The sequence below is a fragment of the Narcine bancroftii genome, chromosome 5 (assembly GCF_036971445.1).
Source record: "Narcine bancroftii isolate sNarBan1 chromosome 5, sNarBan1.hap1, whole genome shotgun sequence".
Lineage (NCBI taxonomy): Eukaryota > Metazoa > Chordata > Chondrichthyes > Torpediniformes > Narcinidae > Narcine > Narcine bancroftii.
The window spans coordinates 251,642,295-251,668,431 of NC_091473.1; the positions used below are offsets into that span (position 1 = coordinate 251,642,295).

A 26,137-nucleotide genomic window follows, 5' to 3' on the forward strand; every position below is an offset into this window, starting at 1 on the left:
TTTTCCATAGCATGTCACAGGACATGACACTTGATTTAAAAAATCTGAACTGGAAAATTAGCATATGGAAAGACCATCAATATTTTTCAACATAGTGTGAAACAAAGGATAACAGCTGCAAATTCTTAGGGATACACATCTTGAAACAAAACAATTACCTCAAGGCCAAGATTTTTAAACTACTTCAAAAGTTATGTGCACCTACTGTGATAAGGTTAAAAATTCCCACCCCTTTTCTTGTATTTTTAAAAAAAACACCCTTCAGAATAATTGAACGAAGAAACAATGTTACATCAGCAGACATTTAATGTTCTGTAGCGAAAATAAAAAGAAAAGAAATTGAAAGCCCACTTGAATTAGATGTTGACATTAAGAATTGGCTGTACAAGTTCTCGTTCTGTAACTTACAAAGATATGGCTGCTTTGACAAAATGCTGATAAAGACAAACAAATGCGCAGTTTATCAGGATTTGATCACATTCATTTTTTAAACGTTTCAATCTGCAAAAAAAAAACAATTCAGTTCACAAGATCAGACCTGATGACTTAGTGATTTTTGGTGGTGTGCAACTTTTTTTCCTGGCTTTCTCTCTTGATACTGAAGATCTTGCGTTTTTCAGCTAAAACTAGAAATGAGAACTGTATGATAGCTTGACGGAAATATCACATCCCACATCACTCATTGACTTCGATGAGCTTGACCGCAACATTTTAAATACAATCATCAGCTGTAACAGAGTATCATGTTTTAGTGAACTGATTAAATTTGAACTGCAGAACACTGTACCCTTTTAAATCCCAGTAAATTTTAAAAATGAAAAAAGTCTAAGCAGAAACATTTTTAAAACTGAGCACACTATCACCTTCCTTTGAAATTTACAAAATTCACACTGGATTATAGTAGCTGATGTGTTTATTTGTGTAATGACTTGATATTTAGTTATCCTGAACAAATGCAACAGGTTCACATTTTTACTGTAAATGGATGGATTTGCACAAGGATCATGCCAGGTAAATGAGATCAGAACTAAGCACAAAAGATTAAAAGGTGGAGATGAATTTTAGAAAATTTATTTCAATAATATGCTGAAAGACAAAGGGGCAGTCAGCTTTGCTATGACAGATGCTTGTCCTGAAGATGCGAGGAACTTTTATTTGTTTAGATCACATTTTATTCTGATCCATAAGCAAAGTCTACACCTAAACCTTGTCACACATTTCTCTGTGTATTTACAGCGTGTAAATTTTACATGGTTGAGATAGATAAGCGAACATTATACATTTGCAGGAGACTGGTCTGGTCTTTTGCCAACAAACCTTTCAAACAAAGGAACCCTCAAGAATGTTTTTACTGAATGAACCAATGAAAATTTAATCTTTTTTTTGTTGCCAAGATGAATGAATTTTATATGCTAGAAATTATAATTTGACAAGTTTTCACACATTTTTTCATTTTCGCACACATTTCAATGCTTTCACGGGAAGGCGTGTTAGCTTCCTGGGAAGGCTGAGAGGTTTGACTGAACATATTGTAGTTGTTTGCCAAAACACTCTGTACCTTGGCAAGAATCCTCATTACTCTTATTTTGTAAAGACAATTTGAAGGAAGTAATTCACTCAAAACACGAATAATTTTTGATAACCTTGTGGATTCCAATTTTGAAAAGATCAATGCAACTTCTAAAATAGCAAGCCAAATTTAAAATGATTTGATTTGGTTATAACTGCAGGATACAAAAAGGGGCACAGCCTTTTTAAAAAAAAACACACACACACACATCCACTCAAGTCCTGTCTAAACCTTGTGAACCAAGCTGTCAGTGAAGTTGTACTCTAACACTACTTATATAAAAAATATCCCCTTGTATTGTTCAGTCATCCCCAGAATTAACCTCCTCCTCCTCCTCCTCCTCCTCCTCCTCTTCTTCCTCCTCATCATCCTCCTCCTCCTCCTCCTCTTCTGGCTCTTCTTCCTCATTTGTTTCTGGCGGAGGACTCTTCTCCTTCTTTGATTCTTTCGCAGGACTTTCAGGTGGTTGTCCCTTAGAAGGTGGTGAGGCTTTTGTGGCAGCAGCGACCCGCCCTTTTCCTTTTCCTTTCACCGGACTGGGAGTTGCAGGGGTGACTTAGTTGAATAAAAGACACAAATCAATAAATGTTACAAATCCATCATAATTTTCAAAATGATTCAAAACATTTCAGATACCTAGATTTTTAATTCAAGAATATTTTAGTACAATTTAATCATGGCCAACCAGTAGAGAAATAAATTATTTTTGATCAGATGAAATAGCAAATTCATAAATGTAGGAGATACAGCAAGAAATACAAAGCACAACGAGGTCATCTGTGCAATTCCGTAGGAGTGCAAGTCGTGATTAATTTTGTGAGGCAAATGTTTAATTTTTTTGCATTAAACATTTAACTAGGGCTTGATCCATGAGGTTTAAAAGTCTACCAGAGGAAAGTAAGAGCAACGAAGAGTTAAAGAGGTGTATAAAATATGGAGAGACATAGATAAATTATCATCGCCCTTTACCCCAGGGAAGAATCTAAAATGAGAGAGCACCTTTCTTCACACAGGGAATGAGGAAGCAGTCGTGGCAGGAACAATTAGAAAGTTCAAAATATCATGTCTCAATTGGAAAGTTTTAGAGGAATATGCACCACATCCATTTGAATTGGACAACCTTGGCTAGGCCAAATGACCAGTTTCTGTCCTGTAGAATTCTGACTAAAATTCTTTCCTTCTCTTAAATCTTTGCTCATTTCCTTTAGATTCCCCTATCCTTGGAATAAGATTATGACTTTAACCAAGTCCCTCACAATTTTATTTACCTCTAAAAGTATATTTAGTAGAACCCCTACTATCCCGGAATTCAAACAGAAACCCAAACAACCGGCAAAAAATTCAAGGAAAATACCATAAATAAATTGAGATAGCTAATAAATAAAATTTTAAATAAAAGTTTAAAATTGTCAATGTTCTCCAAAGCAACAGACAACTCATCGGTGAAAATGGGAGCAAACATTCAGCTAGCAGAGCACTGTGGTCGTGTCCAGCTCACAGCAGCTGTTTGAACCAAGTTGTGTCTGAATAAAATGGCGCAGCGCACGACGAAGAGCTGGCCAATGCTGCTCGACGCTGGGACAACTCTCCCAGAGTGTCTCCTTATTCCTGTATAGTAAGAATCTTATTCTTTATTTAGATTAGGTATTTGTAAGGTTTTGTCTGTAAACTTGGGGGAGGGTGGGCTTATTATGACCGCAGCATGGTTAGCATAGCGGCCAGCACAACACTGTTACAGCACCAGTAATTGGGGTTCTAATTTAAATTTTGCAAGTTATGGATATTACCTGTTGAAAGTGAACTTTACATAAATACTAAAATATTGATTTTTTTGCAAATTACATTTTGCACCATCTTTTGTCTTTTAAACTTTGCATATGTGGCATCTGTGATCCCTGTAGGTGCCAGATATCTCTATAATATCTGTACAAAACTGTCAATGGTAATACTGGAACATCAACATAATTTAAAAGTTTCTAACAAACTGCTGAACACAAAGACCATAAGTTATTACCAAATCCTCATTTGATAAACTAAAAAATTTAATTCTCAATGGAGAGCAGTGCTGATGAAGAGTGTAATATTTCAATCAAAAGTAAAGGAAATGGAAAGCTTCACTCATGCCAGATCAGAAATATGCATAAGACCAGCTAAAGTGACAGGTTTCGGCTTTGGTGTGGAAAATTCTGACATCATAAAGAGGCACAAAACCAATGGCAAATTTGGAGCAGGGTATAGCTCAAGTTATCAAATTTCCTTGGCTCGTTATAAAGAATGCTATTTCTAGAGAAGCAGCTTCCCAAAATACTTCACATTCACATAATATTAGGAGAGCCTCCATTCAAATTTCAAACAATAGCCAGCCAACAGTACACCTTCAGCATAAGGTTATGTCGCTGAAAACACTCTTAAATGTGCTCATTTGTACGATAGCAGTTGGCTCATCTCAAGTTGCTGGTTGCAGCAACTAAGACTTTTGTGGACCTATTCATTGTAGGATAATCTCTCATCACTCAGTTAACAAGAGCAATGGTTTTTGTTGCCAAACATGAATAGAAACATTGCATGGATATCCAATGTCTGCATACCCATTTTTCTGTACAACTATTATTCACAGCATGAACATCAATTGCACTTACTACCCACTTCTAAATGTCCAGAACAGTTCAGACACCCACACTGGCAGGCATGGAATAACAAGTGAAAATTAATTTTTTAAAATCCAAGATCATGCTATTATTAATCTTTAGGTTCTATTTTATATAGAGAGAGCACACATGAGAGATAGATTTCTTAGTAAAGTTACTGGGTGGGTTTGAACATGAAAACACAAAGTCACTTACACACAGAACACCATTTTGAGAGACACCCACGTCCAGATGTAAACAAGCTTGTATGTTCAATTGGAAGCCTGTTTGCTCAGAGACAGCTTGACTGCTACTTCAGAGCATTAAGAAGTTTTATTATGGTCATCCACTGAAACTTAAGACAATGAATGTTGCTAAGGGGAAGCACCTGTGTAACCACAAGACCTTTTGGTTGTTGACTCATCCTTCCTGAAGAAAATTAAATCAAGAGGCAGCAGTGATGTCACGTCATGTAATTATGACACTCCAAGAAGGCATCTTTATACTGATCCATTCTTCATCTGAAGTCAGAGATCAGTGACTTTCAGTGAGAAAGTTGTGGATTGTCCCGTTGACAGGGAAGGAACACAGATCAGTGGCTTTGAAGAAAAGGGTCAATTTGACTGCATATCCATTTGTAATGGTCACTTCACTGGGTTTGTGAAATCACAAGTTCTGCAACCTCCATGTAAGAGCGAGAATTGAAAAAAAGTCACTTGTATGCAAAAATATTTCTCTGAAACAAATCTAAAAGAATGTGAATTTGAGAACTTTTGAACAGCAGTTCGAAGACTTAGTTTCAACCCAAAAGATTTCTAAGATTGAACTTTGAATCATCCCTTCAAAATTATGCCTAAATTGTAATGGTTTGGGATCTGCTACACACACATATAGTGGGGTTAAGATTTTATATTATTAATAGTTATTAATAAAAATTGTTTTGAAGATACCATTGTCTTGGTGAATTTCTATTGTTGCTGGTCTGTCATAATATAAATACTAGAAGATTGTTTTCTTAAATTTCGATTGACAAAGTTTTACAACATAGATTTAAAGTGTATAAATGATCTTAATTCTTCCTCCTCCTCAGCAAATTAAATTATGTAGATTAAACAAACATTTAAAGATGCAAGTGGTGATGGGAGAGGCAATGCATGATTTTTTTTTAATTAAAAAAAGACAGGCCCCATTGATCTTTCAGCTCCACATCTAGTCATTTTCATAGTCTACCTCAGGAACATTAATGTCTCTCATTTCCTTCAAATCTCAGCAGGCAATACCACAGCAGTGCAAATGCAGATAAAACGAGAGGTATTTTAAAAAAAGACCCTTTAAGAAGGCTGCCTGGCTATGAGGATTTTTAAACCATGAGAACTATTCACAAGAACAAACAGCTCAAAACAATAAAAAGGATCAAAATAGCCTTGTCCTTGGTTGCAGATCAATTTTATTGTTTAACTGCGAGACAATTATCCTTTTAACTTTTGCTTAGACCCCAGATACCCGACACAAGTAGAATAAAAACTCACCAGTTTCTCCCTTTAATCGATCTAGCTTCTTGGAACGCAACTGCATCAACTGAATATTTAAGCCTTCTCCTTCACATCCACTGATCCTGAACTACACAATTACACTTTGCCGTCAAATTAAAACATTCAAAACATTCCGGAGTTGTAGGTCAATTGAACCTAATTGGGCAGCAAGTGCTCGTGGGCCGAAAGGCCCCATGTTGCAGGTATAAATTTAAACATGTGAAGGCAGTTCCTCTGACAACTTACCTGTAGCGCTGAGCCTGGGTTTAGGCGTCTTCTTTTCCTTTTTCTCGGGCACCGTTTTAGTTTTCCTCCCCTTTTTACTCTTCTTCAAAGAGCTCTCATAGTCACTGTCGTCATCCTCCTCCACATAGAAGTCGGCGTCACTTCCAGAATCCCCTTCTACAAGATTGTACAATTGTGAACTTCAGTCATGCAATTGCATTTTTATTTTGATCTGACGTCACACCAGAGCTTTTTTGGTGCTGAAACCTACACATCAATTTAGAGCTTAGAACACCATTCAAAATTCAAACAATTCATTTTCCAATTAAACTAGGCAATGTATCCAATACCATGGATACAGTGCTCCCTCAAGCAGACAGATGCTCAATTCAATTGACATCCAGATAATGTGAAAAGCTGAATAAGTATCACCAAGGTATTGAGGAACAAGTGTCAGCAGAAATTGTTGTATATTATTTCCATCCTCGAGGCCTTTTAGAAACTGCTAGACTGGAACTAGTAAAAATACAATGCTGGAGAAACTCTGCTCTATTAAAGTACACTGTTTGACTAGCTAAGATAAAGATACATAATCAACATTTCATGCTTGAGCCCTTCATCAAGGTTTTAACAAATGTTGGCAGGCACCCAAACAAAATGGTGGGGGAAGAATGGTAGGCAAAGAGGGGTAGGGGAGGATCACAATCCCAAAGGAAGGAGGTAATAGGTAGATATGGGAGGGAGGTCACACCAGCAAACAGGGGAGGAGAGCTGGCTCTGTGAATGGAGAAAGAAGGGGGGGGGGTAGAGATGGAGGAAGGGAGGCAATGGGAAAGAGAAAGGTGGGAGAACAGAGAGTAGGCCAGCAGAAACCAGCGAAGTCAATGTCATCAGGCTGGCAAGTGCCCAGGCGTAAAATCAATTTACAAGTGGTCTTGGTGGGATAGTACAAGGCCATGGACAGACATGCGAGCATAGGAGTGGGGCGCAGAATTAAAGTGGTTGGCCACTGGGAGATCCCAATCACTAGCGTGGACAGAGCAAAGGTGCTCCGTGAAGCGATCTCTCAGTTTGCACCCAATCCTTCTGCTATAGAAATGGCCAAACTAGAGCAGGTCTGGAAGAGTATCTGGTCTTGAGAGCAATCTTCTGACCTCCTACTGTGAAACTAGTCAGTTTATATTCCAATTGGCTTTCTGCACATTTTCAACACTGGATGTGGAACTCAAATTCGATTAAATCAACCAGATTTTTCTTTTCAGTAAACGCACTCATCTCACTTGTATCAAACAATTTGTATTTTAAATTTACCAAATTCCCTGGGCACCACATTTACATTTGGTTTCAGACTATTTATTATATGCTGCACATTTTTATCAAATTCAACTCGCTCTTTAAAGCAAAATTAAAATTTAATGACCATCAAGACAAATGCAGATGCTGAAAAACTGGAACAAAAAAGTGGAACTATTTGGGTTCAGGCCGCAACTACTGAGTGTTTCTGGTCATTTTCTTTTTATTATTAATGAAATGTTAGTTGTACAGATTCACTTTAATGAAGGTACTTCAATACTGTTGGTAAAACAGGAATAATCCTGGTGGCCTTGCAAGTCCCCTCCATCATCCCCCGCCCCATTCCCTTTCAGTTCTACTGTGATTCTAATGCCACCCCAAGCACTCTTCCTATTTGGACCTCTGCCTAATGTTTGGCACTCGGGCCTGAAACGTCAATGGGCTTTTTACTTTCTCTGGGTGCTGCGTGACCTGCTGAGTTTCTTCAGCACTTTAAAATACTCCACAATTATAACACTCACTTTCCTGAACAGCCTCTTCATCATCTTCATGCTCCTCTTCACTTCCTCCATCATCCAAAAGGATTTCTCTCTGTTTGCTTGCAGCTTTGGATGCAGCTTGCCTTTTCTGACGACCATCTTTGTGGCCTTTTTCATCCTCACTCTCATTGTCTCCTGCTAATATTTAAAAAAAAATAGACAGCTTAAATTTCTCACAAAATCCACACCACTTGTACTGGAAGACATCATACACATCAGCTATTGCACCTTTATGAAGATGTCATGTTGATATCAGAGCATGGAAGATGGAAGGTGCAAGGCATTGAAAATAATGTATCCCAATTCAAGTGGGATCAATACTGAAGTTAGATCACCCTGGAAGCCTACAGCAAAAGTATGAAGTAGAAGAACTGATCAGGAATAAGTGACAACTTGGAAAATAATGTCAGCTTCCCAAAATGCTGGTAAATTAACAGCACGCTAATTTTACAATTGCCTTGAATTCTCATAGAATCATAGAAAACTGCTGCACAAAAACAGGCCCTTCAGCCCATCTAGCCTGTCCTGAACTATTATTTTGCCTTGCCCCAATGACCGACATGCAGACCAGAGCCCTCCATACATGTACCCACCCAAACTTTCCTTAAAGGTCAAAGTGAAGCCCTCATTCACCACCTCGTTGCACACTCACTATTCTGCGTGAATTTCTCCCCAATGTTCCCTTTAAACATTTCTCCTTTCACTTTTAACCCATGTTCTTTGATTCTTGTCTCACCCAACCCCAGTGGAAAAAGCCTGCTTGCAATTACTCTATTTCTCCTTCTCAATTTTGTTTACCTCTATAAAATCCCCCTCAATCTTCTACATTCCAAGGAATAAAGTCCTAACCGGTTTAACTTTTCCCTGTAACAGTTCCTCAAATCCAACAACATTCTTCTACATGTTCTTTAGTCTTTCAGTCTTGATATCTTTCCTATAGTCAAGTGACCAAAATTGCACTCAATATTCCAAATTTGGCCACACCAATGTCATATACAACTTCACAAATATTTTAACATCTCATGCCATCAATGTAACAGGTCAGCTGTGCAAGATCTGCTAAAACTAATACAGGTCGAGTACCCCTTATCTGAAATGCATGGGACCAGAAGTGTTTCATATTTTGGACTTAAGATTTTGGAATAATGTGTTTTTAATAATGTAATAATGTTTTGTACTTACCAAAAACTTTCTTGCTGCTTATAAAAGATAAATTCTGCTGGATGGTTTAAAAAAAAGTGAGTAATGCACCTAGATATAGCAGTGACAATCATTTGTTACAAACTGGTGCCGACTTGTGGCATCACGTCAATGCTCAAAAGGTTTTGGAACTTCAGATAAAGGGTACTCGACTTATATTTTAATTAATCTGCTGCAGAAACAGAGCCAAGAATTCGGTGGCGGGGTGGGTTATGGAATGACTCAGTAGTTTTGATCTAGAACATTGACAATTCCTCCCCTTCACCTCATACTGCTTGAACTACAGAGGTCCTCCAGCAGGTTAGTTTGCTTCTTTGACAGAATTCTCAGTATATTTTGATCTCACGCAATCAATGTGATCTGACTGAAATAATACAGCTACTGTCTTAAAACTGGGTATTAAGACCGGGGCAGGACACTGAGATAGAGTCTGTTTACTTAGTACATTTCAATTCAACATGAGAATGCAACTACAACAGAACTAAACAGTGAAGATTGGTGTCCAACAAGACCATCATTGCTCACACACATTTGTCAATCTTTTTTGGCATAATATTGCATCTTGCCTCAAACAATTTTGATTAAACCTCTTGCTGCAGGAAATAGCTTATCCTAGCTAAACCAATCATGATTTTGCACACCTTCATCAAATGGCCTCTTAGCCTTCCTTGTTCTCACATGAACAATCCCCGTTTCTCCATTCAAAATACAAATCCAAAATCTCTCAATCTTTAAAGCCATTTCTGTACCCTCCCTAGGGCCTCGACTTCTTTCCTAGCCCACTGAATTGAATGCAACACTCCCAACAATCTGTTCTCTGTCGGCAGAAAGTAAATACTTTGCTTTTGTCTCTATTAATCCCACAATCCCATTTGTTTTGCTAAACAGTTCTGAAAATACCCTTCCATTTTCAAGGTGTGCAAGTGTGATAGAACTGGCTAAGGTACACAACTCCAAGAAACAACTACTGCATTTCCACAACAGAATTTGGTAAATATACTTTTTGGAAGGTAAAAATTCCAATGAAGGTACAATTTAAAATTGTACGACTTTATAACAGAAGTTTTAGTGGGAACAGGGACAAATTTTCACAAACTAGTTCCAATATAATTAATTTCATAAAATATAAATGATGTTCATTATAAGCAAGACAATGATTAAAATGTAATCAGTCATTGCACAAGATAACAAATTTTAATCTTTTCCAAAAGCAGTAATGAAGCCAAGTTTTGCTTCATATGAAGGCCATGAAATATTCCTCCAGAATAACATTTAAAAATCACAGCGTGTCTAGCAATGCAAAGTCACATTTAGTATGCTTGCTCAAATATACAAAAATATTGGAGACTTGTACAACAAAATGTGTCATGGTTAGTGTGGACTGCACGGTTAGCGCAACGCTGTTACAGTCCCAGCGATTGAGACCGGGGTTCAAACGCCACGCCGTCTGCAAGGAGTTTGTACATTCTCTCCATGTCTGCGAGGTTTCCTCTGGGGGCTCTGGTTTCCTCCCACCCTTCAAAATGTACTGGGGGTTGTAGGTCAACTGGGTTTAATTGAGCAGCACAGGGCTGTGGCCAAAATTGCCTATTACTGGAGGATTAATACTACCAAGTAGTCTGAAAAAAATGTTAAGAAAAAAAACAGCTCAACTGAAAACATTTCTTGTGCAGCTGATCTCACTGGCAGCAGATCATAAGAACTGGGATGTGAGGGGGTGCCGAAGGGTTCCTGACCATGTCTGGAGCTTGGGTTCCCAGTGATTTTGACAAGACACAAGGTGGCTGTAGAAACGCTGGAGGTGAATCTACAGGCACCAGGGGGACCATCTTTTGCTTCTTTCTCTGACTGGAAGAGGTCCTTCAAGCAATTTCTGCTAAAGGTGAATCTGTCTGCATGACAGCAGGCAAAAACAATGTAATATGACACTATTTACAATGACAATAAATTGAATCTTGAAGAAGTATGAAAAACCCCCTTTTCAAATTATGGACACACTGAGCTACAAATTTCAGGCAAAATATAAAACATTAGACATAGGGTAGATAAAAATAAACCTCATGAAATTATTCTTCTTTCTTTGGCTTGGCTTCGCGGACGAAGATTTATGGAGGGGTAATGTCCACGTCAGCTGCAGGCTCGTTTGTGGCTGACAAGTCCGATGCGGGACAGGCAGACACGGTTGCAAGGGAAAATTGGTGGGTTGGGGTTGGGTGTTGTGTTTTTCCTCCTTTGTCTTTTGTCAGTGAGGTGGGCTCTGCGGTCTTCTTCAAAGGAGGTTGCTGCCCGCCGAATTGTGAGGCGCCAAGATGCAAGGTTTGAGGCGATTCAGCCCACTGGCGGTGGTCAATGGGGCAGGCACCAAGACATTTCTTTAGGCAGTCCTTGTACCTCTTCTTTGGTGCACCTCTGTCTCAGTGGCCAGTGGAGAGCTCGCCATAGAACACGATCTTGGGAAGGCGATGGTCCTCCATTCTGGAGACATGACCTACCTAGCGCAGTTCGATCTTCAGCAGCGTGGATTCGATGCTGTCGGCCTCTGCCATCTCGAGTACTTCGATGTTGGAAATGAAGTCGCTCCAATGAATGTTGAGGATGGAGTGGAGACAACGCTGGTGGAAGCGTTCTAGGAGCCGTAGGTGATGCCGGTAAAGGACGCATGATCTGGAGCCAAACAGGAGTGTGGGTATGACAACGGCTCTGTATACGCTAATCTTTGTGAGGTTTTTCAGTTGGTTGTTTTTCCAGACTCTTTTGTGTAGTCTTCCAAAGGCGCTATTTGCCTTGGCGAGTCTGTTGTCTATCTCGTTGTCGTTCCTTGCATCTGATGAAATGGTGCAGTCGAGATAGGTAAACTGGAAATTATTACTACCCAGCTAACATCACTGCACACTGGATAATGAACAAATATCACCAATACAACCTAGTGCAAATCAAGAGTGATGAGGACTTCAACCACAGAAAAGTAAATACACACTTTTAACACTCAATCAAGAACAGTCTACAAATAAATGGAATACAAGATTGTTAATAGCAAATAGAGAAACATCGATAATGAAACATTTAATTGAGCTTTGGAATAAGGTTGATAAAGAGATTGGAGGAGGAGGTTTAATGTCAAGAACACCTTTTATTTCAAAATATATTTATTCGATTCTCTATGGGAAATCAATTTTTAAAAGATTTGGCAAAATTATGGTATTAAGAAAATTAAAGATTGTTTTGAAGCTGGGAAATTTATTACTTTTGGTAGAATGAAGGAAAAGTTTAAGGTATTGAAAAATACTCAATTTTGTTATCAAATTATAAGATTTCTACATGAAAGTTTTGGTCAAGATTTAGTATTACCAGCAGAAACAGAGGGAGAGTCATGGTTATATACTGCGATATAATGAAATTTATTTCAACTATGTATAAATTACTGCAAAAGAAAGTTCAGAAGGAAGGAGTTTATAAATCAAATAGCTGGGAAGTAGATTTAAATAAGCAAATAGATGAATGTAAATGGATTGAGATATGTAGAGAAAATATGAAAAGTTCAATAAATCCGAGTTATAGGCTAGTTCAGGCTAATTTTATTCATCAGTTATAGAACTTGCATAAAATGAATCATACTTATTCAGATTGATGTATTAGATGTGGACATGTTGGTACATTTCTGCATTCAACTTGGTAATGTTCTACAGTTAAATCTTTAAGGTTTGAAATAGATAATTTATTTGAACAAATAACAGGGGTAAAATTCCCACAGGATCCAAAGCTATTTTTACTGAGAGATATTAGAGGGGTTAAACCTAATATGTATCAAGTGAAATTTGTCCAAATTGCTTTGACGGTAGCTAGAAAATGTTTAATACTTTGTATATTTAAAATGTGATTATGTATAATATTTGAAAAATAATAAAGAAGTTGTATTCAATGACAAAATCACTTATAATTTAAGAGATAAATACCATATATTTTGGAAAATATGGTGCCTATAAATATATACATACACACACATAAATAAATAAAAATAAACACACGTATTTTAAATAATGTAATGTAGCATCTGCTAACGGCAGCGCTGTTGAAATGAAATACGTCCACACACACGTGTGAACCAGTAAATGTCTTTGAATTTAACATGCTCCCTTAAAGGTACGATACATTCTTGATGCAAGAATATCTGGACTGTTTCCTTTCCAACAAAATAAAAACTTCCAGCCTGCATCCTCAACCAGAATATTTGGCAATTGTCTATGATTTGGTTTCTTTCCTTAGTATTTCCAGCATTGTTTTTATTCTATATTGCAATCATATGCAATATTTTGCTTTCAAACTGTCAGAAAATGGTGATCAGCATAAAAAAAAACACACACATGGCTAAGTATAAATACAATTCTCAAAAATCAAACAGCTTTAATACAGGTGCACAATCCTTTATCTGCAACCCTTGGGGAACAGTGTGAACAGAATTTTGGATTTATACAGATTTCGGAAAGCCAGATTTAAGACCATCCGACTCGCGCTGCCAGTCCCCCCCACCCTCGCCTCGCGCTGCCAGTCCCCCCCACCCTCGCCTCGCGCTGCCAGTCCCCCCCCTCGCCTCGCGCTGCCAGTCCCCCCTCGCCTCGCGCTGCCAGTCCCCCCCTCGCCTCGCGCTGCCAGTCTCCCCCCTCGCCTGCCCGCCTCGCGCTGCCAGTCTCCCCCCTCGCCTGCCCGCCTCGCGCTGCCAGTCTCCCCCCTCGCCTGCCCGCCTCGCGCTGCCAGTCTCCCCCCTCGCCTGCCCGCCTCGCGCTGCCAGTCTCCCCCCTCGCCTGCCCGCCTCGCGCTGCCAGTCTCCCCCCTCGCCTGCCCGCCTCGCGCTGCCAGTCTCCCCCCTCGCCTGCCCGCCTCGCGCTGCCAGTCTCCCGAGGGGGGAGGGGCCCGCCCGACTCACGCTGCCAGTCTCCCCCCCCCCCCCACCTCCCCACTTGCCAGATTTTGGAGCTTTCCAGATTTTAGATGCCTGGATATAGGATTGTGTACCTGTACTACTACAAAATATTGACAGTTGTTGCACCTCTTTGAATCACATTTTATAATTTTTATAATTTTATAATTTTATTTTTAAAAATTTAAATGTAAATGTAGACATACAGCACAGGAACAATCAGGATTTCTTATCATAAACAAGTCATGAAATTCAGGGTTTTGCAGCAGGGTCACACAGTACAAATATTCATATTATAACCATCTTATGAAATTACCTTAAAAATAGTGCACGAAAGGTAAGGCAATGTCCTTGGTTCATTGATTATTCAAGAATCTGATAGCAATGGGGAAGAAGCTGTCCTTGAGTTATTGATTGCTCGTCTTTCTCCCAGAGGACAGCAGAGGCTACTTTTTTTAAAAAAAGACACTGCCTCACGTAGATGTCTTCGATGGAGTGAAGACTAGTGCCTGTCATGTCGCAGCCCAAGTTAACAATCCTCTTGAGTTTATTCCTGTCCTGAGAGTTGGTGCCTCTATACCAGTGGTTGTAGTGATGCAACCAGCCAGAATGCTCTCCATGGTACACCTGTAGAAGCTTGAGTGTCTTCAGTGGCATTCCACGGTGAATCTCCTCAGACATCTCACAAATATTGACGCAGGTGGCCTTCTTTGTGATTGGATCAAGATGGAGGCTCCAGGGCATATCCTCAGAGATGTTGGCACCCAGGAAATTTGGCCCTAGAGTCCGTGCCACCCAATTTACACCAAATTAACTGGTACATTTCGAATGGTGGAAGGAAAATGGAGCCCCCAGAGAAAACCAACACAGACATGGGGAGAACATACAAATCCTTACAGATAGCTCAGGATTTGAACCCCGGTCCTGACTGCTAGTACTGTAAAGACTTTGCGATAACTGCTACACTGATCCTACTGCCGTATTTATTGATCCAGATATCCTTCCCACATTTCAGCTTGAACCATAGATCCAAAATCTCTCTCATTTTCCACTGGATGTTTATAGAGTTAATCAGTGCACACCTTACAAGATCTTTCTGCCAAATTTCCCAAGAACAGAAAATTGTTTTTCTAACTTTTCCCGACAATTCTAACTTGATGGCAACAACCAGCTTGTTCGTCCTCTGAATAGTATTTCTGGACTATGATAACATAATTGCACTGAAGGTTCAAGTTTAACATACTCATGGCCTGGAACTTTGCTCCAAGAAAATTCAACATGTTCCAACTTTATGTAGAACAGTCATACCCATTTAGTGATCATTTGTCTAATTTTAATTTCTAGGAACAATAAACAAGCCCCCAACAAAATCAAGCTGATAATTAAACAACTTTGGGGGAGGGTTATCCAAGAAAGCAGGAATCAATGAACATCAAGACGTCAGAGTACCGATACATACGACTATTACAATTACAAGATTACAATGGCAGTCACCATGCCCTACGTAAAAAGTAATGACAGCTCAACATTTTGCAAAATGGTCACAATTACCAATGGCCAATGCTGTTAACATTTAAAACAGCCCTATAGTCACCACTGATCAAAAGAACTTCACTAAATTGAAAAAAGAACAAGCATTTCTAGATTTACTCCATTAATAAATAAAAAATCAGCTACAATTAAGCAAAACTCTAAACGTTTGGGACGCTTTACCTCAAATGTAGACCATTCTAATGAGAATTCTATGATAGACTGCACCATGGCATAATTCAGGACAGATCTCCATAGATTAATCGTCATTTCTAACCAAGTGAAACTACGTAACTGCAACCTAAGTATGCATGAGGATTCAATGCCAGGATATATTACTGGATGATGAACATTAACCTGATAATAACGCAATAATTTTCAACAATTGACAAAAAATTTAAAAAACTCTAAAACTGTTCCTTCCAAGCGTTTAGAATATAACAGAGAAGCCAATTGTGATATCTTTAGAATATAACAGAGAAGCCAATTGTGATATCTATCAGCAGACTTATTTTTTGATGACACTTGCAATCAGCCAAAGTTAATGCTCCATTAGTTTTGATATTTTATTACTTCCAGTTATAATTAAGCTTAGACAAATGCTAGGGAGGAAAGACTTTGGATTTGATTTATGAGATACTTTCAACCAAAAGGACCACATTAATCAACTTTGGTGTCCACAAATTATAAAGGAGTAGAGGAAAGGAATGAAGTTGGAAGGAATCTCCTACTCCATGCATTGTCCATTATCCATTCCTGGAATGCAGAAATTTTAGTAGATATGACTTGACAGCAATATCCTTCACAATCAGATATACTCCCACACTCAGGACCTGAGCTTGGACACTAAAATTAAAAATCATAATCTTCAGATCGAGCAATCTTGGAGGGAGGTAACACAGGATGGCGGTGGGGGGGGGGGGGGAAGAGATTGGGTTGGATGGAGTACATAACAGCACAATACAGGCCCTTCAGCTCACAATGTTGTGGTGACCTATACAAACATTGCCAATAATCTATTCTAAACCTTTCCTTCCACCCACAATCCTCTATTTTTTTTGCATCTATATGACTGTCTAAGAATCTTTTGAATACTCCCATTGTACCAGCCTCCACCAATGCAGCAATGAATTCTTCCATTACTTTATGGGAAAACAAATGGACCCCTGACCTAAACCAATTTCCTCTAGTATTTACTATATCGCTCCTGGAAAAAGATGCTGCCCGTCCACCCTATCTTTGCCCGTTATCCTGTAGACCACTATTAATTCACCCCTCATTGTTCTTCTAGCAGTTAACTTTTGCCTCATATGGATACACTGTCCAATCTGGAGCTCGGGTTACCAATGGTTTGGACCGGAGTCCAAGTGGCTGTGTATGATGTGGGAGTGTTCAAAGTGAATCCACAGACCCTCAGTGATTCTTGGCAGGGGGGGGGGGGGGGGGACTTTTTTTTTTGGACTCTAAGAATCACTTGCCAATTTCTACTGATAGCAAATCAAAAGCCAATTTTGTGTAATATTACACTTGTTTTATTACATGACAATAAAGGAATCTTGAATATCCCAAGTTGGTCAAACCAGTTTTATAGAGTTCAACATTATCTCACAGCTCTTGAACTTAATGCTCCATCAAATTAGTGTGGCATGGTTAGTACAGCAGTCAACACCATTCTGTTACAGGACCAGTGTTTGAATCCCGTGATGTCTGTAAGGAGTTTGTATGCTCTTCCCATGTCTGCATGGGTTTCCTCCAGGTGCTCTGGTTTCTTTCCTTCAAAACATACTAGGGGTTGTAAGTTAATTAGGTCTAATTGGGCGGGACAGGCTTGTGGGCCGAAAAAGGCCTATTACTGAAAAGATCTAAAATTTAATACAAAATAAATTTAAAATAAAATTTAATTTAAAACAGAATGATGGCCAGCATACCACAAACCACCTTTAACTACCCAGTCAACCTGGATAGCAACCTTGAGAGATCTATGGATTTGGACCCAAGAGCCATCTGTTCTTCCACTGTCAAGAATCCTGCCATTAACCAAGTTTGGCCTTCCAAAATGTGTCACTTCACACTTATCCAGATTGAACTCTATCTGCCACTTCTTCCCCCAACTCTGCCAGTGGAAACCCTCAAAAAAAACTTTCTACACTATCTACAACACCTCCAACCTTTGTATCATCTGTCAACTTACTCACCCATCCCTCTACTTCTTCATCCATATATTAAAAAAAAATCACAAATAACAGTTCCCTGCGGAGCTCTAATAGTTACTGTCGTCCAGACAGAGTATGCTCCATCTACTATTACCATCCTTTGCTTTTTCAGGCAAGCAAATTCTGAATAGGTGGGGAATAGAAATAGAGCAGATAGAGAACATTATGAAATAAAGAAAATACATACCTAGGATACATCTAATGCACTTACCATTCAAAAGTACTGATTATAATAGGTTCTTTAAAGTAAAAGTCGTTGATTAGTTATCTTTTAAGCAACAATTCTAGGAACCCAAAATGAGGGAAAAAAAGAAGCCCCATTGACAAAAGATATTACACGCAAACACCGCTAATACACTACTTCAATCAATGCAAAATTCAGTTACCTCAATAGGGAAAACTAAATTTCTAGAAAACTCTAGTTACAAATAGATTGTGTGAATGCCCCTAAAGAAAATATATGCAAATGACTGTCAGACTCTGTGTGTGCCCCCTATTAAATACAGATAAAAGAAAATGTGGAAAATAATCAGACAGTGATATTAAAAGGAAAAGAAAAATAATTACTTTAGAAGAAAAACTTGGAAGTTATTAAGCGACATGAAGACGGTGCCAGCAATGTGAAAAACCGGACAAGATCTGGGCCACAATGAGTCAATGGTATGCACAATTTTAAGTAAGAATCACGAATATAAGGAACATGGTAAAGTTGCATCAGTTTCTCTAAGCAAACAATTAACTCAAAACAGAAGCCCATTAATGAATGGAATGGAACGGCTACTTCATCTTTGGATTAAAGATGGTCACTAAAAGCAAATACCACTTTGTACAAAAAACATTCAAACCAAAGCTTTAAACACATTTTTGATGAAATAAATTTCATGGTGATATGGAAACTTTTGCTGCAAGTTTAGGTGGGCTTGACCATTTTAAACATCAAACAGGGTTACACAACATGAATTACAGAGGGAAGCTGCTAGCGCTGAGAAAAATGCCACTGCATCATTTCCAGACATTTTTCAAAAATTATTGAAGAAGGCAATTACAATGATCTTTCATGTTGATGAAATGGGTCTATTCTGGAAAAGAACGGCAACAAAAACTTTTTAAGCTCAAGATGAAACATTTCAACCAGAAAAACAAAGCATCAAAAAAAAAATCAACTTACCTTTTTATTAGGATGCAATGCAGAAGGGGACTTAAAACTTAAGCCTATGCTAGTGTTCTTTTCTTTCTTTGGCTTAGCTTCGCGGACGAAGACTTATGGAGGGGTAATGTCCACGTCAGCTGCAGGCTCATTTGTGGCTGACAAGTCCGATGCGGGACAGGCAGACACGGTTGCAAGGGAAAATTGGTTGGTTGGGGTTGGGTGTTGGGTTTTTCTTCCTTTGTCTTTTGTCAGTGAGGTGGGCTCTGCGATCTTCTTCAAAGGAGGTTGCTGCCCGCCGAACTGTGAGGCGCCAAGATGCACAGTTTGAGGCGATATCAGCCCACTGGCGATGGTCAATGTGGCAGGCACCAAGAGCTTTCTTTAGGCAGTCCTTGTACCTCTTCTTTGGTGCACCTCTGTCTCGGTGGCCCGTGGAGAGCTCGCCATAGAACACAATCTTGGGAAGGCGATGGTCCTCCATTCTGGAGACGTGACCTACCCAGCGCAGTTTGATCTTCAGCAGCGTAGATTCGATGCTGTCGGCCTCTGCCATCTCGAGTACTTCGATGTTGGAGATGAAGTCGCTCCAATGAATGTTGAGGATGGAGCGGAGACAACGCCGGTGGAAGCGTTCTAGGAGCCATAGGTGATGCCGGTAAAGGACCCATGATTTGGAGCCGAACAGGAGTGTGGGTATCACAACGGCTCTGTATACGCTAATCTTTGTGAGGTTTTTCAGTTGGTTGTTTTTCCAGACTCTTTTGTGTAGTCTTCCAAAGGCGCTATTTGCCTTGGCGAGTCTGTTGTCTATCTCGTTGTCGATCCTTGCATCCGATGAAATGGTGCAGCCGAGATAGGTAAACTGGTTGACCGTTTTGAGTTTTGTGTGCCAATGGAGATGTGGGGGGGCTGGCTGATGGAGGACCTCAGTTTTCTCCAGGCTGACTTCCAGGCCAAACATTTTGGCAGTTTCCGCAAAGCAGGACGTCAAGCGCTGAAGAGCTGGCTCTGAATGGGCAACTAAAGCGGCATCGTCTGCAAAGAGTAGTTCACGGACAAGATGCTCTTGTGTCTTGGTGTGAGCTTGCAGGCGCCTCAGATTGAAGAGCCTGCCATCCGTGCGGTACCGGATGTACACAGCGTCTTCATTGTTGAGGTATGCTTTAAAAGCGACTTGCAGTCAAACTCAACCAGTTATTTGGCGTGCTAATAAAAAAGCATGGATAACCAAAGAACTTTTTGAAGACTGGTTCATTTTGCATTTTTGCCCAACAGTTGAAAAATACTGCAAGGATAATAAGCTCCATTTTAAAGTACTTTTGCTGTTAGATAATGCTCCAGGATATCCTGATTCATTGGGAGATTTGAATGAAAATGTAAAAGTTGTGTTTCTACCACCAAATACAATATCATTACTACAACCGATGGACCAAGGAACTCTTGTATCATTTAAAGCATATTTATCATCTTCACACAAGCATTTCGATCAACAGCAGGAGAAATACAATATAAAACAGACCATTGAAAGTATTAAACTTTTGTGGCAAGAGGTTACTTCCAGCAATGTGAGCAGTTTGAAAATATCTTTTGCTCCATTATGCAAATAATTTTCTTGACTTCAGTCCCAGACAAAATAATTTGAAATAACTGCTATTGGAAGTAATATAGGTAATATAGGTTTTAAGCGAAAATTATCTTCAGCTCTATAAGCAACGTGAATTTGAAGCTGAAGACAAAGAGGGTGAAACAGCTGAAAACACGACTAAAAATCACTATAAAAGAACTTGAAGGATTTGAACTTGAAGCTACCAAGGATGTTTATCTAAATGTCAGTCCTAACATGGAAAGAAGCATGGAAGTCTGCAGCAATTTAGAAAAAAAAAACAATTCACTAGCTATAGGAAATTCTCTAATGAAAGAGAATAAAAAAAATCAAAATTTGTGCAGTCAACTTTGGACAAATATTTTTCTAATAGTTATGACAAATGAAAAATATAATTATTTTTATTAACCATAACAATTTTGGCATTATATGCAGCTAAAAGTTGTTTTCTTCAGTCTTGATGGACAATCTGAAAGGGCAGGGATTCATTATAATTTTTCCCATTTATTCTATTAATCGCTTAAACCGAATAAAAATTGGAATGAATTAATTGCATAAAGCAGAGTTTGCCTGTACAGAAATACACAAGGTATGAAGATGACTGTTATTTGAATAACTACTTAAAACTTTACATACAAATAAGTTTGCTGAAAAGAGTGATGGAGAACCAGCATTGCCACGTGCAGAATATTGTTAACATTCCCATCCAACAAATACTCATGAATCTAGATAAGGATTTTTCATAAACCAAGCTGAATCAACTGCCAACCAGTCCACAAAATAGGTGAACATAAAAATTGCCAACACTGCTGTCCAGCAGCATAATTTGACACCTGAGATCTGAATACATACTAAAGTTGAGTTTTAGGGACAATTTTTTGGATCAAATTGGGGGGGGGGGCAAAAGGGTCAGCTTTTATATGGTCATACTTTTGACTGGTTGCATCACTGCCTGATATGGAGGCGCAAACTCTCAGGAGAATCCAGAGAGTTGTTAACTCGGCCTGCACCATCACAGGCACCAAACTTCACTCCATTGAGGACATCTATATGAGGAGGTGGTTTAAAAAAAGCAGCCTCTATCCTTCAAGACCCCCACCACCTCAGCTATGCCCTCTTCACTCTGCTACCATCGGGAAAAAGGTACAGGAGCCTAAAGATGAGCACTCAATGGCACAAGGACAGCTTCTTCCCTGCAGCCATCAGATAACCGAGTAATCAATGAACACAAGATATTGCCCTACTTTTTGTACACTATCATTTTTTTAATACAATGTAAGACGGTTATATGAATGTTTGCACTATAACGCTGCCACAAAACACCAAATTTCATGACTCGTTCATGACAATAAATTCTGATTCTGACCTGTGTCGTTAAAGGCGCTGGGAGCCCCTGGTGGGCTGGCAGTCAAGGCCAAAAATAAGGAGGGGGAGCTCAACTATTACACAGGATCCAACTGCAGTTTTCTGGACAGTGGGACAATTCCTGTTCTACCTGCACCCCATTTACTCCTGCTAACTCCACAATATCCTTAAGTGTAAGAGTGAGTTAAGAGATCAAGATGCTCTCAGAAGTTGGATGTGCCAAGGAATCACGTTAGAATCACATCAACATGAACAAATGCAGCGCAAACTCAAATTATCCTTCACTGCAGTTGACCTAGCTAACATAAAACAACGGGAAGTACAAATGAAAGTCAAAAATGAGCATTTAAGTCCATACTCCAAAGATTACAGAGCAAAATCCAGGCCAACACATTGGTGCTGCACCAAGGGAGTTGTGCACTATTGTGGCTGCCAAAGTTTAGTTGAAAACTTAAGAGGAGACTCAGCCTACTAAGTTCCACAGTACAGAAACTGGTTTTTTGGTTCATGCTGACCTATGTCCAGTGACCCGACTGCCTGCACTATTGTCATACAGCATGGAAACAGGAATCTAGCCCACCACATGCATGTGGACCAGTGAGCATTAAACTAATCTTCCAGAACGTAGCCCACTGCCACGATGATTTGAGTGATGGTGAGGCACTTCGAATGTTGTCAGTGACTATGCTACCACTCTCTCCAACAGTGTATTCCCAGAGTTCATTCTGGATACAAAATGAACTCAACAGTACAGAAGCCCACAGTCCAGCACCTCTGGGTTCAGGAACAGTTTTTAATCCATCAACTACCTCAGAACCACCAAAAGATCTGTCTGCACTAGTAAAATGTCACTTTTACTTGCACTAACTACAAATGCAAATATATATTCTTTGATATTTATCATCTCTTTTTCTGCTTTTGCCATTTATGCCAATTTAAAATGTTACTATATAGTAGTAGTAGTTGTTGTATTCTCATACCCATATGGCTGGTGAAAGCAAGAATCTCAGTGCATTTGTACATTGTCCTCACGTACTGTATATATTCTTTGCCTCCCTTACCACAAATCTACGTCTGAGTTTTATACACTTCTTGTACCCCTTAATTTTGTGTCCTTTCATCATGTTCTCTCAATCTCCTCCACTCGAGTCTCTCTTCGTAACTAAAATGTTCCATCCCAAGCAATAACATAATGAATCCTTTTTTTTTCCAGTGACTATAACAGAGGGCAACTTTTTTTTAAAAAACCTCACATTCCATCTAAGTATTCCCTATGCCACAAGTGCTCTGTGATTAGTGAGGGATTGCTTAAGGTGCTACGTGAATGAAAAGAAAAAGGTTGAAAACCAGTGTTTTAATCCTACCTCTGACTCGTTATGTGCACGGTTTCAGAACTCCAAAGGAAATGGGCCAATGACAATTTTTCTCAAGCAAAATATTTCAGGAACAATTGTGTCTGGAGCAGTGGTTCTCAACTTCCCTTTCCACTCACATCCCACCTCAAGCAATCCCTTACTACTAATCAGAGCACATAGCAATGGGAATACTCCAGATGAAATGGGAGTTCAAAAGTTTGCCCACCCTTGGACTACAACTACATGCACTATTTCAGCTGACCAATATTTTCATAAAGTTGCAGCATACCTCACTCCACTTCAAGGACAATTAGTATCTCAGATGCCTTCTTGATAATGTTATCAATCTCCCTTCAAGAAGTTTTGTTGGATGTCCTGTAAAATTTGTTGTACAATATCTGCAGGAAAAGTCCACTGGATTCCCAAGCTCAGTCATTCTCATAAGGGGCCACAGGACTTTTAAAGGGGTGGGAAAGCATAATGATATTTCATAAAATATTTGTTATGTCATCAGTAGAGAGGAGCACAGAAAGCAAACTTGACTGTTACACAGGACCCATAATCTTTGAGCAGAGTCCCAAGGGGGAAATAGCCAAAAAGCTTTAGAATGGCTGCTCTTATTTAAACCTTTGTTCCACCAATTGCTGAAGCAAATGACCTGGTCATTAACATAATGATCCAGTTAAATGGTGCATTTCAGATTAGGGTTGAATAAATCTCCAAATTAAAATACATAAACAGGACACCATTAATTATGCAAATCATTATTATACATACAAGCACTACAGTAATTTTCTGCATTCCATTGCAAATCTCTAGCCTAATGTGAATTATTAAATCACAACAGCCACCATTTTACACAACCTACCTGTGGCTTTTGCAGATTTGAAATGTCCTTCCTAATTACGTCTCTTCCCTTCATCTTTTCTTTGACAGTTATACAGCATAGAAGTAGGCTTTTCATTTCATCATGCCGTGTACAAATCTAGACTAACCCATTTATTAGTATTCAGTCCATAGCATTGTAAGCCGTGGCAACTCAAGTGCTTATTTACATACTTAAAATGTTGCGAGAGTGCCCACCTCCACCACCCCCTCAGGAAGATTCCAATCACCCTCCAAATGAGAAAGTTCATTGTCTAAATCTCTGGTTTTGAGACTTCTGTTGTATGAAAATGTTTGCTATTCTACTATATATCCTATCTACATCCTCTTAATTATGTACGCCTCCTTTGAGTTCCTCCTCGGGATCTCTGCTTCATGGGAGCTCACACTTGCCATCACCAACATTGCAACTAATTTCCCTCCTTCCTTTAAGTATAAGAGAACTAACCTTCAGCTGATTTCCTGGGCTTTTTGGGTGTCCTTTTATCTTTCTTGTCTCCTTTCACCTTTTTTCCTTTTTTGCCCTTTTTCTTTGAAGCTTCATAATCGCTGTCACCATGGTCCAAATCTTCATCGCTCCCCATGTCCTCATCTGAAAGCAAATTGCAGAAAGTTCTTACATAACAAAAACTGCAATGGATAGAACTTGAATATGCCTTCAGAGAACAATACACTAATAACAAAACCTAGAAAATGTCTCTGCTCCATTAACAAGTAGAAAATCAATGGCAACGACCATTTTTATATGTAAAAATATAAAGGAACCAAAAAAGACCACGTTCTGCCTTGTTACTATTCCTTCCTTGAAATTACAGGTGTTGGGCAAAAACAGCCATGAACAGCCAAGCCAAATGGCAGGAGTGGGTTTTATTAATAGATCTGGCTTACACCCCCATGATCTGGCTTATGCATCATTCTGTCTGCAGTGTCTGTGAATACATCTGGTTTATCCTTGGCCAGCAGAAATCACAAAATTATAAAATACCACTTTTCCAATCCCACATCTGCTTCAGCCTCTTCCCATTGTTGCAGATTTGGAATCACACAGGAAAGTTAGATCTTGCAACTTGCCACCATACACCAGTATTCCAAAATGCAACATCCATTCTGTAATTTAATTTGTTAAATCACTCTAGACCAGTGGTTTTCAAACCTTTTCTTTCCACTCACATACCACCTTAAGTAATCCCTATACCATAGGTGCTCTGTGACTAGTAAAAGATTACTTAAGGTGGTATGTGAGTGGAGAAAAATGGTTGAGAACCACTGCTCTAGACCCCAATGTTACTGAGAAAAATTGTCATTGACCCATTTCCTTTGCAGTTCTGAAACCGTGCACATAACAAGTCAATTAGGGACAATTAAAACAGTAGTTTTCCAACTTTTTCTTTCCACTCACATATCACCTTAAGTAATCCCCTACTAGTCACAGAGCACCTATGGCATAGGGATTACTCAAGGTGATATGTATGTGAGTGGAAAGAAAACGGTTGAAGCCACTGCTCTAAGCTGCAGAACCCACACAAGCTTAAAAAGTGCAAGCATACACAATCATCCAGAAAATTCAACGCCTACGTACTCCGACACTCAAAACAAAAGTGCAACTGGTGTCACAAGAAGCTGCTTCTATTTGTCCTTTTATTAACAAAGTCACTTGCAGATACCAATTGTCAACAAGATTGGAGACCGTTAAAAGAAGCAGGTTTCAAAAGGGGCTGTGGCACTAGTAGTGAGGAAAGAGGGAGGCTGGAATGCTTTACGTCCATCAAGCTGTGCCCTGCCACATTTAACAACCAAGGCTGCTGAGGAGAAAGGACAGGATGATAGTACAGGAAGTGATAATAGCAATGATGTGACTGAGAGGAACAGAAAATCAGAGCTAGAAAAATGGTAAAAAGGCTCTCTATCCAAATGCATACAGCATTCTCAAGTACAACTGGAAGTAAATGGTTCATTTCAATAGACATAACCTTGCAATGATCTTTCTTCATGACTGGGAAATAAATATTCTGGAGTACTTAACAAATTAAAGGACAGACAGAAAAGAAGAAGGACTTTAACTTTGATAATAAAGGGTACAATCAGTATATTGATTGAGAAATGATCTAGGACGACATAATCAAAACTGAGAATTG

The 26,137-nt window shown here is 39.2% G+C and overlaps 1 protein-coding gene across 2 annotated transcripts in view; it reads right to left on the reverse strand.

Annotated features, from left to right (window-relative positions):
- Positions 1–288: 288 nt before the first annotated feature.
- The window catches only part of nucks1a (nuclear casein kinase and cyclin-dependent kinase substrate 1a), a 41,634-nt gene continuing 15,785 nt past the window's right edge, over positions 289–26,137 (reverse strand). For both annotated transcript variants that reach the window (XM_069942124.1, XM_069942125.1), the window contains exons 5-8: positions 24,451–24,594; positions 7,769–7,924; positions 5,976–6,131; positions 289–2,125 (exon numbers count right to left, since the gene is read on the reverse strand). In XM_069942124.1, the coding sequence (XP_069798225.1) occupies positions 1,872–2,125; positions 5,976–6,131; positions 7,769–7,924; positions 24,451–24,594 (710 nt within the window). In that variant the 3' untranslated portion in view covers positions 289–1,871. The remainder of the gene's footprint in view (positions 2,126–5,975; positions 6,132–7,768; positions 7,925–24,450; positions 24,595–26,137) is intronic.